Consider the following 13,713-nt stretch of genomic DNA (forward strand, 5'->3'; position numbering starts at 1 on the left):
GACCGAGCTATTTTTCACTTCCTGTCAGTAAATATCAAAGTAGTGACTCTCTGTACTGACTTCTTTTCGCTGAATAAAATTCTTGTATTTTTCTGTGGGTGTTTGAGGTTAGGATATGCTTAAGTACACATCGGTGCTTCTTTAGAGGAGACCCTGCAAAGTGTGGTAGTGTTCTGAGAACACGAACTAGGGAGGTCCAGTCCTCTGGCTTGAAAGCCTTCACGCTGAATTTGGTCCCTGGGTTAAAATAGATGAGCTTGTAAAATCGCAAATCTCAAACTGAGGGGCGGCAGGCTTCTCATGTAGGTTGTCTCCTACTGAGAAGATCCACCTCAGCAGATGTGTGATCTGGAGGACAGCTGCTCATCCTTGTGCCTACCCTTGTCCTTGGCCGCTGGCCTTGGGCTGCTGGGTGCTGCTGCAGCTAGGGGGGGTGCCAGGCTAGGGGTGAAAAGATGGAGGATGTGGCTTCTTCCAAAGTGGGAGCGGAAACAAAAGGCCTTCTTGACTGGACCTCTGCATGTTTTTACCTCCAGAACCTTGCTGGGATTGTAGGGTTTTGTTCAGTGGTGTTGGCCTGTAGTTGAGGCCCAATGTTGGACTCCCTGGCTGAAGAGGCCTTTGTATCAAGTTTTATATGGATGCCACAGTGTGGTGTTGCATCATTTGTTATGCTTCTGTTTGCTCTTGGCTTTTTCTTAATGAGAAGGGTAGCATTTTGTGTGTTTAGTAGTATTGTCGTCTGGTTTAGAGGGGTTTGCAGCTCTTTACAACAAGTTCACATTCCCTTTACTATCTGCATGCTTTCTTACCTTTTTTTGTGATTCCAGACCATCTTAAAATGGAAGTTAAAGGCATCTTTTTCCCAGTCTTTGTCAGAACAAGCTCTTCTGCAGAGTAGATACCATCTTTGATGCTTCTGTTACCAGTTTTTTTATATCTACTGTGAGGTTTATGAAGTTCATGCTGTGGTTTGCAAAAAAGCGGTATGTACTGGTTATGTAGAATACATGTGGATTTTCTCCAGCGTTCCAGACACAATGAGCTGTTCAGCAAAGTTTCTCTGTGGCTGAGAGCTCCATTCCACAGACCTCACAGATAAAGGGGAAGATTTGCTCTAGGAATACCTCCCAAATGCAATACAGCAAGTCCAGGAGCCCCTCTGTGGGGTCGTAGTGAGTTGAGGATGCGGCTGGCCCATGAGACAACCTGACAGTACCATCTTCAAGCATCTTATGACCCACACCTTCATGCTGCAGAAATTTGAGTTCTCCTCCAGACCTGTTATCAGACACGTGACCTCATCTGGACATGTTTTGCAGCCTTGGATACAAAGGAGCCACAGTTTTGTTGGTTCATTTAAATTAGAAGCAAAAAGATTTAAGAAAAGGAGGAGGGAAAAAAGGTTGGAGTTGAAATATTGATCGTTAAAGGGTTAAATGAGTTTCTTCTAAATCATAAAATGTTTCTCAGCCGCATTTGAGTTGGTCTCTTTTCTCCTTTAAGGCACAGATGGTAGAGTTGGCAAGTGCAGCTGGCTGGCTACAAGGAATCCTCCTTTGCTCTGAAGAACTTTCTTCCTGTTCATTTCCTCCGTTCTTCCTGGTTATCCAGACTCACAGAAAAATAGTAAACTGATTTTGTGTTTTAGGCTGGCTAATGGAAGTGCTGCCTGTTAAGCAGAGAAAGGTATGCATGTGCACAGTCTAAACAGTGTATATGCTAGGAAACTTCTCTACATTTGGCTGGCTCTATTTTCCTCTTTTTTTTTTTTTTTTTTACTGGTAGGGGTACTGTCAAGAAAATGGCACTAATAAGAGCTTGGCCATTTGTCAGGACTCTTAAATCAGTTTGGAGTGTGGACACTTCTTGTAACACTTCCCCCTGTAGCTTCAGGCTGTCAAGCTGTTGAACAGCAAGAACAGTCCTCTCTCCTTGCCGATGCTATACAGACTCCTCTAAGCTGGAGTGAAAGGGCTTGAGGTTAGCACACTAACGGTTCAGAGCTGGTAGGGCCAGATGCGCCGCTAGACCACGTTGCGTGGTTACTGAAGTCAGAGTTCCTGAAAATTGCAGACAAACTGAGACGACAAAGCAACTTCTGGAGACTTCAAAGTCATGTCGTTCCTCTGCTCTGTGGTGTCGTTATCAAACAGGACTTTACCAGTTGAAAGCTTGGCCCCCCCTGTGCGAGAGGCTGGTTTCCCCTGCTCTGTGGCTCTCTGCAGCCGGGAGGGTGATGTATAGCGGAGAAAAGCTGACAGCAGCTTGCGCGTGAATGAGGAGTGGGCTGTTTAGGCATGGATTAAAGCAAGGAACATGCCTCGCCTGCCTGACTGGAAGTGAAAATTAGCATTCCTGGCAGTTGTCAAGCTTTTTTCAGGCCACAGATTCACCAGTTTAAATCTGTTCTTTGTTAAATAAGAGTTATATTTGGAAGGTGGAAACTGAGGGTTGGAAAAAATGGACTGCTGTCCTTTTATTTGCTGGTGTCAGGTTCAGGTTTTGCAGCAAGTTTTTTAGCCTCAAAGCATGGCTTGAACAGTGACTTTCATTCACAGCTTCAGGAACACTCAGCTTGTTTTAAATTTCCTTTTTAGAGAAAGGTGAAGCCTAGTGCCTGGTAGATCTTCCTAAAGCCTTTGATTGTAAAGAGCTCGTTTTAAAGTGGGGTTTTTTTCCATTTTTTTGTGTTGATCTAAAATCCTTTGTGAGCATTGGGTTTAAAAAATAAAGCTGTATGTAAATACTTAGGTACTGCATGCTCTAGTGTGCTTATAAAATAGGAAGATTAGGTCATTTGCTCTGTTTTTTCAGTTATAGGTGCCATTGTGAGCAGAGCAGGTAGGGATTAAATACTTTGTTTGAAATTAGGACTTGATAAAATTGCTTAGGAAGTCTTAACGAGTCACATTCTGGATATTCATTGGGGATGTTGATCACTGCAGGAAAGACTTTAGCTGTCTTATTTTAGCCAGTTTCTTGTGGCTCCTTAAGAATTGGTAAATATTTTGGTATGCTTTTTTGGCCATCTTCCATTATTAGGAAAAAGGCTGAATTTGTGAGCAGAGGACCAACACTAGTGATTGGCTTTTGTGTCTGTATGTATATGTATGTAAAATTCAAAGCGTATATTGCTTCTTCTTTAATTTGATCTTGGCATGATGTGAATATATAGACAGCTATTTTTGAAAGTGATTATAACTCCTGATTTGCATAATGATGCAGGATTTTTCTCATAGCAACTGGAAAGACTATCATCTTGAGCATGTGGGAATGATTTCAGGCTTTAAGAGCAGTGTTTTGTTAAATCTATGAACAGCATTAGAGCAAAAACACTTCTGAAGTGATGTGTGGATTATTTGCTTTGGTATATCTGCAGTATTGATGAACCATTGCTTTTCTTTCCTTGTGGCATTTGGTGACTTAGCAAATTATTGGGTACTTTCATCTTAAGGTTCCCTGGGTGTAGTGTAGTGTCATCTTCACGCATTTGAAAGCTGAAGTGTTTTTGGCAAGAAGCCTGAACGTGAGTAGAGGGTGGCATTTTAGTGTTGTGTATCATGAGTCTGTCTGGGGTTTTATTTTATGATGCCTAACTAAAATCCCAGCCTACATGCTTACAGGATTGAGAAAGGAATGAGTGCTTTAAAATCCAGTATATGGGCAGGGTTTCTTAGGAAAGAGCTACTTTGGCAAAACGTGACAGGGTTCTTTTTATTTTATTTTCTGTGAAGTCCATTTAAAACTCTGGTACTTAAGGCAGTTTGGTTAACTTTGTTTTGCATGTGATGTAGAAGTGCCTCAGTAAATGGCTGAGGCTTTTTCCATTTTCATTTGTCTGTCTTAAAAAAAAAAAGCTTTGAATTGATGATGGATTTGTTGCATGTTTTAAATTATCGGTTCTTCCAGGTTTCTAAAATTATCAGTATCATTACCGATTTCATGATGACTCAGAACTCTTGCTTTGAATGCAAGCCCAGCTTCCAAGCTTCTCTGTAAGAAATCTCATCTTGGTAGCGAGTATTTTAATTTCAGCTTTGAAAATCAGTGTTACATTAACTGAGGTGTGCAAAGCAGCGTCTCTGAACCATGAGTGTGGCTGGTGATAGCAGAAACTTGCTGAAGAAGACGATGTCTGGCTCTGTACCCTGCTGTGCAGTGATCACAGGTTGGCCTTGAGGAAGACAGGGTGCCCAGTGGCAGGAAGAAAGCGGTAACAACCCTCCCTGCCTCTTGCTGTGGATCTTGGGGCATCTTCTCACTTTTCAGAGAAGAAAGGGTGGAAGAGCTTTGTTTTTACGGCAGCTTTCTCAGTTAAGTGATGAAACCGCAGTTTCTGGTCCGAGATGGAGATACCTGTGCCAGACAGCAAGAGCACTTCTACTCCGTTCTTCCATCTTGCCTTGCTTCTTACAGCAAAAAGGCATTCTTCACTTGCTTGAACCAACAACAGCCTTTCAAAGCAGTGTCCTGCTTCAGAAAGCATGTATGAAAAAGACACAGGCTGATCTTCACCAGCAGTACAAATGCATTTGTCATAGGTGTTGCTTGCCGTCATTGGGTGTGGGTACCATGGAAGGGTGTCCTGCTGTGCCCGCTGTCCTTTGACGCCAGATCTGTTGCAGACAGAGGAGTGAGTCAGCAGCGGGCTGTGGATCACATTCCAGTCGAAGACTTGGAGATACTAAGTAAGGTACCTCAGGACACTTAGGTTTAGGTAGGGAAGAATTTGGCTTGCCTGTTTCAAAATAATCATGTTTTTAGGAAAATACAGAGACACCCCCCTCCCTGGCTTGCAGTTGAGATCTTTGTTTCAGCAACACTTCAGTTTTTGTGATGTCAGGCTGCAAAACCCCAGAGCATGCCATGCTGCTATTGAATCGGCACCAGTAAATGGATTCCTCCTTCCCCCCTCCCACCAATTTAAGTCTTTTTCCTCTTTTTTCCTTTTTTTTTATTGTTACTTACTGGCATATTGTGGAACATCTTTTTGCAGTACGGGCTCAGGGTTTAAAAACACGCCTCAGATGATGTACAGTTAAGCTTAAGCACTCAGTTCTGCAGGCTTGCTCCTATTTCAAAGCAGAAATGCTTGCAAGTCATGCATGTATCACGCTTGCATCGCCCTTGAAGAGCAGGGGAGGGGAGAAGGGTCACATGAGATGCAGGATCCAAAAGGGGATCGTGCTTTCCAAAAGCATGAGACCGCCCTGGTTATTTCGGAACATTTTATCTCTCTCTGCCTGCGTGTTTTGAGGCTTTGATGTTTGGACAAGTCTGTGAGCCTGCAAACTGGAAACGCTGCTGTTAAGATGTTCTGTTCCCTTCACTTGGGGTGTCTGTCTGCTTCACTTCCATCTTGCACCAGCTGGGAATCCTGGAAAGTATTTCGTTCCTTAGCTGCTTGGAGAGGAGAAGCCAACAGCAGAAGAAAAGCATCTGAACACAAACTGCAGGCTGAAATGCATGGAGAAAATAAAGTGTAGTAAAGCTCATGATTGCAAATAGAAATAAGAGCAAAGTTACATGGTAATTTTGTGAAGTTTGCACATCTGTCACAGGGCTGATACTATAGATGAAACTTGAGTTTTGTTGTGATGTGGTGTGTCAAAATGCATTTATTTTACCCCTGTTGCTAGCTGACAGTTTGAATGAGGGGTGGGTGATGGGCTGTGCTACCTGCAAGTTGGATAATGCAGTGGGTAGTGGACATGGAGCAGGTGTGCTGATTTATAAGCTGTTTCTTCTGCTTATGGCAAGTAGTAACTGATAAAATAGTAAATATATTGCTAATTATACAGTGCCTCTTGTTAATTGAACAAGGAGGCATGAACTGCTTGCAGAGTAAAATGCTAAGAGTGAAGTTCAAAGTTTAAGATTGATGTGATTTGATAGTATCTGAAGTTATCACAAGCTCTGGAAGTTAAGCAACATAATGCGGGTTGTTTGGGTTTTTTTCTCCCAAGATAATCTTTTTTTAGGGCTTGGGCAAGTACAGAATAAACTGGAAATCAGACGTGAACCCCTTTTATATTGAGATACATGCACACAAGCTTATTTGGTATTCTCAAAAGCTTTCATTTTTTTCTCATTGTCTGCATAAATCAGCTTTTGAATAGTTCAAGCAGAGCAATGTCTATTAATACTTGGGTTACAGCATAGTAAATGCTCATTCTTGGGTTTTTTTTGAGAGCAGAAAACATTATTTCCGTGTATTCAGTTCTTAATGGTTTTAAGTCTCCTACTTAACTGTGTAAATGCAAAACTTGGTCCGTGCTGCTTCCCTGTGAGTACTCAGGCTCAGGGGAATTCTGTAGGGATGTAGTAAAGTAGTTTGTATCCTACTTCAGGCTTTGTGTGTTTGTGTGTACAAGTAACTGGAATATTAATATCTTGGAATCTGCTGCAACATCTTCTGTTGTGATACTGCTCTTTGGAGCCATGTTATATTTTAACCATGAAATGTAAATTCATTCTTATAGTTCTGGAATAATTTAGATTGAAAAGGATCTCTGGAAATGGCCTGTTTCAGCCCCCTGATTTAAAGCAGGGACGACTTCAAACATATCATGCTTTGTTCTTGCTCCTTCTAAAATTAGTTTGAGGAGGAGTATGTTAATGCAGCGGGGTACGGTCTGTTTTCGAGCTGCTAGTTTCATTTCTGTTTAGCTTTTCAGCTCAGTGTCTTTGCTACATCATAATTTCTGATAAAGTACTCCCAAGGTTTTTTAAATGGTTTTTTAAGCTCTGTTTAAATAAAAATAATAATCCTTATATCGTTACACCACCCGGAAAATAAATTCCAGGGTTTTTGTAGCAATTAGTTGTGAATTCTTTACTATATCTGTTCTAGATGATAACTTAGAATTTCGGTATTTGGCCTTTTTCCTTAGCGTTCATTTGTTTCTTGCTTTTCCCAGGTAACTCAGAACAAGAAACTAGAATATTTTTCCAGAAGTTGGGAATGTTGTTTTTTAACATACATACATACATACATATATATATATATATATATATAAAATCCTTTTCAGATCTGTGTTCCAGTCTCTTGCATTAACTTGTATCTGGGCATTGAAGAGCCACCTTAGCAGCTGCTATAGCAGTCTGTTATGTGGAAATCATGGAATGCGATAAAAACATGAGTGTTAATGTAGCCTTGCCAGGGTTTGCATGCTCGAAATGCAATTTCTTGTTTGTTTTCCGTGGTGTACCTATTTTGGGATTGCTGGGGAATTGAACAGGGCTTTTAATTTTGAACATCTTTCAGTTTAGTCACACAAGACTGTTTGGATACTTTCCCACTCCCAAGTGTAGAGAAAAACTGGTGTGTAGCATCTGTGTGATGATGGGCGCTGGGAGGGCATTCCTTGACTACTTTTCTAGTGGCTTGCCTTCCTGAGGGGTATTAACCATCACTTGCCTGATAGTACAGACTTCTGATAAGTGATCTGTTTGATATGTAAGGAGGTTTCAGTTATGAGTGGCTGTGGTCGAAGTACTGTGCCCTCAAAAGCTTGATTTTCCCCCCTTTTCTCAGCCTTTTTTGGTTTGTTTTTTTAAAGATCCCTTATTACTGCATTGATAAAGCCGAACCGTTTGCCTGTGGGAGTTGGTCGGAGTTGTTGCTCTGACTTCAATACAAGTTAAGCCTTTGATTGATGTTCACTTAATGCCATTGTAGAAATTCCATGTGCTTTACAAACGTTTCCTTAACTTGCACATTCAGATATTTATCCAAACATAATTGCTATGGGTTTTCCTGCGGAGAGGCTTGAAGGAGTATACCGCAACAACATTGATGATGTAGTAAGGTAAGGCTTAAGTTTTCTTTTCCTTAACTTATGGTAAATCTTGATTATCCTTTCTTGCACTCCTTTCTGTTCTGTGAAGGAGGGGGTGTGTGTTCTGACATGTAGAAATGGCAGTAGAAGCTGTCACCTTCATAGCTTTCCTGAAAGATGTTTGAAGCAACAAAAATGCTCTTTTCAAGCATTTTAGACCTGTCTGTTCTGGGTTGATCTCAAATTGATGTAGTCTGCTTTTTAGTGTGAAAAACTCAATTCAGTAAATTATGTTGGAGTAGAAGGAGGTTCTTTGCTCTTAGTTGTTGGTCAATGCCTCTGGTCACAGCATTGAGAGTTTCTTCAGAAAGCAAGAGGGTGTTTCAGAATCTCTGTGCCTGTATCCTTTCTTTGATTGCTAGATGAAGTGCTCAATAAGTTAATACTGATTTAAAGAAGTAAATATAGGTGACTTTATCTAAAGCCATTCACATCTGGCTGTGTTCAATAATTGCAAGTGAGGAGAAAAATCAACTAAAACTTGTTATTTCTGGTGATGCTTGTTAGCACATTGTGTGGGGAAAAACCCCATGAAAACAAACCAACCCTCAAAGCCTGCATCTTGTAACTTTTAACATCAAAGAAAGTTACCTACTCTGAACCACTGGAGACAACTGCAGAAGGTGTGAGCATGGTTGCATTTAGTATAGCCAACACCCTACCAGGAGAATGCAGAGAGAAGTTGTGTTAAAACCTAAATACTTGGCATAAGCCACCAGATGTTGGTGGTTTTAGGATCCTGTGTTCTGATTAGTCATAAGTGATGCTTTTGAGATCTTGTCTGTTTGAGGTCCTAAGTTCAGTAGCTCTCCAAGAGACTTGGTGCAGTATGGGCACAGTTACACAATTGAAAGTATCTCGGTAGCAAAGTGCTGCTCCCGGACTTGAGATGCCACAGAGCGTTTCTCATAAGGGTTGACAGTCAGAATTAGTGCTGCTTGAATTTCACTGGTAATTGTTTGCATTGAGGTTTGTACAGAAGTGAGTTGAGATGGCTTCTTGGTTCCCACCTTGGGAGGCGTCATAACCTTCAATAGAGAATCGGTTGTCTGGAGGCATTGGCTTTCCTGCACAGCTGCATGAGTTTGGGGTGGGGGGAAGGGGAGTGTAGTTTTTGCATATTTAACCATCATGATGAAGCTCGTTACCCATGAATAGGACTGAAAATGTCAGAGGCTGGATTTGACCAAGCTTGCAGAAGTGACCTTGTTCTGTCGCTTTTCCGGAGCTGGTCACGTAGGTGAGGCTCAGCATGGCAATCTGGAAATCCTCTTGCAGACTGTGTATGTCTCTGCTAGACTTGGTAACGGGAGCGTGAAGTTGTGTTTTCTGATAGTGTGGTTGCACACAAGAAGAAACTTGTGGAACAGTTAAGGGATGTCCCACAAACTCAGATTATCTAGCCATCTTCTTCAAGCCAGAGACACCTTTTCACATTAAGTGGATGTGGACATTGCTTCTGTGATGTGAAATGCAGGCTCCACCTTCAGAAATGATAGGATAGGGGCAGAGGCTGGGCTTGAGGTGATGTGAGAATAATCCAAATAAATGCTAGTAGGCAGTCGTGTCTGCAGGCCCTCTACTGTTCGCAGCATTGATCTTAATTGCTTCTATATGAAATATGGGCACAGTTATGCAGTTGAAAGTATCTCAGTAGTAAGGTGCTGCTTTAAAATACAAAAAAATACACTTTATTGGTGAAGTGTCTAGGTGTGTGTAAATTGGAGTTGTGAAGGGAGTGACTATTGTCACTGGGCTGTCCATAAGTATTCTGTTGATAAAAAGGGTCAGTGAGGACCTAAAAGTGTAGTCCACCAAAATAAGGTATGGTGAGATGTAAATTAAGTTCCATTAGTGAATGCCAAAGTAGTATTAACGTTTCATGCCCCCATTTTAAATGGGAACACACCAAATGTGACCGTGCAGCACTCTGCACGTTGTCATCTGCAGGCCCTCATCTGCCCTCGTCATCTTACAGGGGAGGTTCTTTTCCCAGAGGTGTCTTTATACAGAAACGCAGCGTGTTTGAGCTCCGGCACAGTGGGTGTTGAGCCAGGATGTGGCAGTGGGCGTTTGCTGACTAACCAGGATCCTGGCAAACGTAATGCCAGCAGTGCATGAGGAGTATGGCCTGAACTGCTGGCTCTCTCCTGTGACAGATGCGTTGAGAGGCCTTGGATCCAGTGAGGTCAGGATAGGAGAGTTGGAAGGGGAGAACCACAATGACTTGTAAGGGCAAGTGTAGCCTCTTGCATGTGGGGAAGAGCAACCCCAGGTACCAGTGTAGTTTTGGGACAGATCTGTTGGACAGCAGCATAGGGGAAAGGGACGTAGGGGTCCTGGGGGACAGCAGGTTGACTGACCAGCAGTGTGCCCTTGGATCCCCTTTGGTTCAAGGACAGGGAACTACTTGAAAGAGTCCAGCGCAGGGCCACAGAGATGACTCAGAGTGGAACATCTTTCTTAGGAGGACAGGCTGAGGGAGCTGGGGGTCTCTTTAGCCAGGACAAGAGGAGACCAAGGGGTGACCTTATCAATTTCTTATGTAAAGGGTGAGAGTCAGGAGGATGGAGACAGGCTCTTCTCAGTGATGTCCAATGATAGGACAACAGGCAGTGAGTGCGGACTGGAGCAGAGGAGGTTCCATGTGAGCATAACAAAAAACTTTTTCATTGTAAGGGTGGCAGAGCCCTTGAACAGGTTGTGGAGTCTCCTTCTTTGGAGACACTCAAACTCTGCCTGGATGTGTTCCTGTGTGACCTAACCTAGGTGATCCTGCTCTGGTGAAGGGGTTGGACTGGATGGTCTTTCGAGGTCCTTTCCAACTCGGATCATTCTGTGTGAGTCTGTGGATGGGATTTTGTCCTTGGAAAAAAAACCCACATGAAAGCTGATAGACTCAACATTTGTGGGTATTGCTGGCAGAGTCATCTCTCCTCGCACCTCTCCTGTGTGTCTTAAAGAAGCGAGGGTGTCTTCTGAAGCAAATTGCAGTGTCCACCATCTTCCTTCTGCTCCTGAAGTCTGCCAACAGGGCTGCTGGTGGGAGCCATAAAGTACTTTTTCCGATGAAACTGGAATCCCGTTCTCAGTGCTGCATAAGGAGCGTTCACATCTGTTCCTATTTTAACGCATGGGTTTAACCACAGAGTTCTTCTAGGTTCTTCTGGAATATTATGACTGATAACCAGAGCTTGTTTTTGCTTGAGCTTTCCAGGATTTTAGCAGCTAGTGTTTCTTTTCAATTTGAACAGCATGTTCTGTCATGGCTAATTAAATTCCTTCTGGCTGATGTGCAGATACACACTGTTGATGATGTTAAGTGTAAACATTTGTATGTTATTTCTTCTTGAACATTGCCAGGTGACACATCATATATAATCACAGCAATTTTGATGAATCATGGTTGCAGTTTGTCTTTCCAAGGCTTGTATAGGAAGTTTGTTTTTTGTTCCAAAGCGAGCATGAAAATGAAATGAGCGTGAGTGTGCAAAAGTATAGTGGTCTTCCTGCTGCTCCTTGCTGAACCCACACTATCCTATATTGTGCACTGTCCTCAGCCTGCAGCGGCAAATAAGGGCCATGTTAAAGTGAAATAAATTATTCTGTTTTAACTGGATTAACTCTCTTCCACTGGAAATCTCATTGTAGCAAAATGCTTTGTATAAATGATTGAATTGGAAGTAAGTCTTAATACATACTTTTGTGTAACTGATGCTTTCTGCTTCAAAAATAAACCCTTCCACAGCTTCATCTATTACTGTGATCTTAGAAATCAGGGCTGATTATGCCATAGAATAAATACTTCAGTTGTGGATGTACTCCTGCAGCACGGGGTGGTTTGTGTGAGTGAGGGGTGTGACATGCTGCAAGGCTGGCTGAGACCAGGAGCACAGAGCTGTGTGTGCTGGATGGTGCTTCAGCGATGCTGCAAACTGAGGTCACTGTTATTGCAATATATATTAACATTTCCCTTTTGTTTTTTCTCTATTTAAGGTTTTTGGATTCAAAGCATAAAAACCATTACAAGATATACAATCTGTAAGTATGCTCGTAATCGATGCATCTTCCAAAATAACAAGTTCCAAAAATAGCTTAGGAGTGAAAGTGGCTCGTTGCTGTACCGAAGCAGAGCTAGAGATGTTTTGCACATTTCTTAAAACAATTAAGCCTGATTGAGAGCACTGTTACTTCATTTAGTGGAGCTGAGTGAGGTTAAATGAAATGCTGGTATGTATTCATATTACTTGAACGCTTTTAAATGACTTGGCATCTAGCCCATCTGGAGCTTGTACCATGTGATTAAAAAGTGAAAAGTAATTCACAGCAGGCTTTCTGTTAATGTATTAATGTCTGTGGTGAAGAAATTGCCGACTGAGTGTTTTCTCTCTTTTTTTTTTTTTTAATTTTTCTTTAATCAGAATTGGTACGCGGGTTCTGTTGGCTTCCTGCTCTCCTTGACTGTCCCTGTTTATTACTTTGAAAAACCCATTGCACCAGTTAGTAATGTGATGTGTTCTCATTTCTAAGTGCAGTGTTTTCCCCTGAAAATCTAGTTACGCAGAAAGCTGTCCTTGTTACAGAAGGGATTTTTTGTTTCCATTCCTTGGTGACTCTTAGCTCAGGCCACTTTCATTTGTACAAATGGTTTGGTGATTTTGAGAAGTATGTCCTGGTTTTCCTACCCCTTGCTTTTTCCCAGAAGTCTAAGTTAAGGTTTATTGATTCTGTGAGCTGTTAAGGCTTTAGTTGGTTTGGTTTTGTGATGGGATTTGGGGTTGGTTTCTTTTTTTAAATTAATACATTTCTAAATACCTGTAATAGAAAAATTACTGGAGTGTTGAAATCCAGACAATGCATTACATCGTAATCTGTCAGTCATTAAAAAATAAGTAAGCCTCTCAATTAGTTGAAGGTTATGCATCAAGCCACTCTTGTTTCTTGATGTTGGAGCGAAGTGATGCTGCAAAGTTGTGTAGTAGTCACTGAAGCTGTCTGTAAAGCCTGTGGTAGGATGGGGAGACAGAGTTCTGTAGACAAAATAAACTCATTGGACACCTTTCCTACAGCTCCATATCAGAAGTGTTTTCTCCAGCTTAGGAGCTCTCCAGAACATTGACCTTGTTGAACTGTCTTGGTGGCACTTATCTGTGGACAGCACTTCCTAGAGTAGCTGGTAGCTCCTTCTGTGGGTAGGTGCAGCTGTCTACAGAGGTAACTTTCTGGATCTCTTCCTCTGAAGTCTTCTGGAGCTCAGCACTAGAGATCCATAGCTTGTAAGATCTAACTGCTGTAGGTTTATTAGACCATCCCCGAAGCCTCCTGAGTGCTTCTGCTTGGTTTGGGGAGCAAGGTGGAACAGGACAGGTATGACTCTGTTTCCTCCTGCTTCTTGGGGCTGAGTTGAGCTCTGAGCATCTTGAAGGCAGCTCTGGTATCACTTAGAGAATCAAGGTTTCTGAGCCGCCTGGTACTGAGCTTGTTTCGAGCTGGCTCAAGAGGTGACAGGTAGTAAAACAATAGGCTGCTGTGTGTTAACTTCCAGGCCTGGTCAGAAGGAATTTATTGAGGCTTCTGTGCATTTTAGCAAATAGCTCCTCAGGGAGGTGTTGCTTGAAAAGTTTCCACTTTGCTGTATGCAAGTTCATATTAAGAAAGAAGCAAAAAACCCCAGCTCCCTACACAGTAACAGCTTCAAAGTTTTTAAGTGAGAAGAGCTTTGATGGGACAAATGGTTGTGACATTTACCTTGCTGAAAATGTGAAACATTTTCAATTGTGGAAAGAACTTGTCCAGGTATGCAAAAGGTTTTTGTCTTCAAGTTCTTCATATAAAAATCCTGACTTTTCAGGTGGTAGTGCTGAGAGAA

General features: G+C 42.1%; 1 protein-coding gene across 1 annotated transcript in view; it reads left to right on the forward strand.

Moving 5' to 3' along the window:
• PTEN (phosphatase and tensin homolog) overlaps window positions 1-13,713 on the forward strand; it is a 45,562-nt gene that overhangs the window by 8,024 nt on the left and 23,825 nt on the right. Inside the window, exons 2-3 of the mRNA XM_084264891.1 lie at window positions 7,730-7,814; window positions 11,841-11,885. Coding sequence (XP_084121017.1) covers window positions 7,730-7,814; window positions 11,841-11,885 — 130 coding nt within the window. The remainder of the gene's footprint in view (window positions 1-7,729; window positions 7,815-11,840; window positions 11,886-13,713) is intronic.

The sequence above is a fragment of the Gallinula chloropus genome, assembly GCF_964237585.1.
Source record: "Gallinula chloropus genome assembly, chromosome: 5".
Lineage (NCBI taxonomy): Eukaryota > Metazoa > Chordata > Aves > Gruiformes > Rallidae > Gallinula > Gallinula chloropus.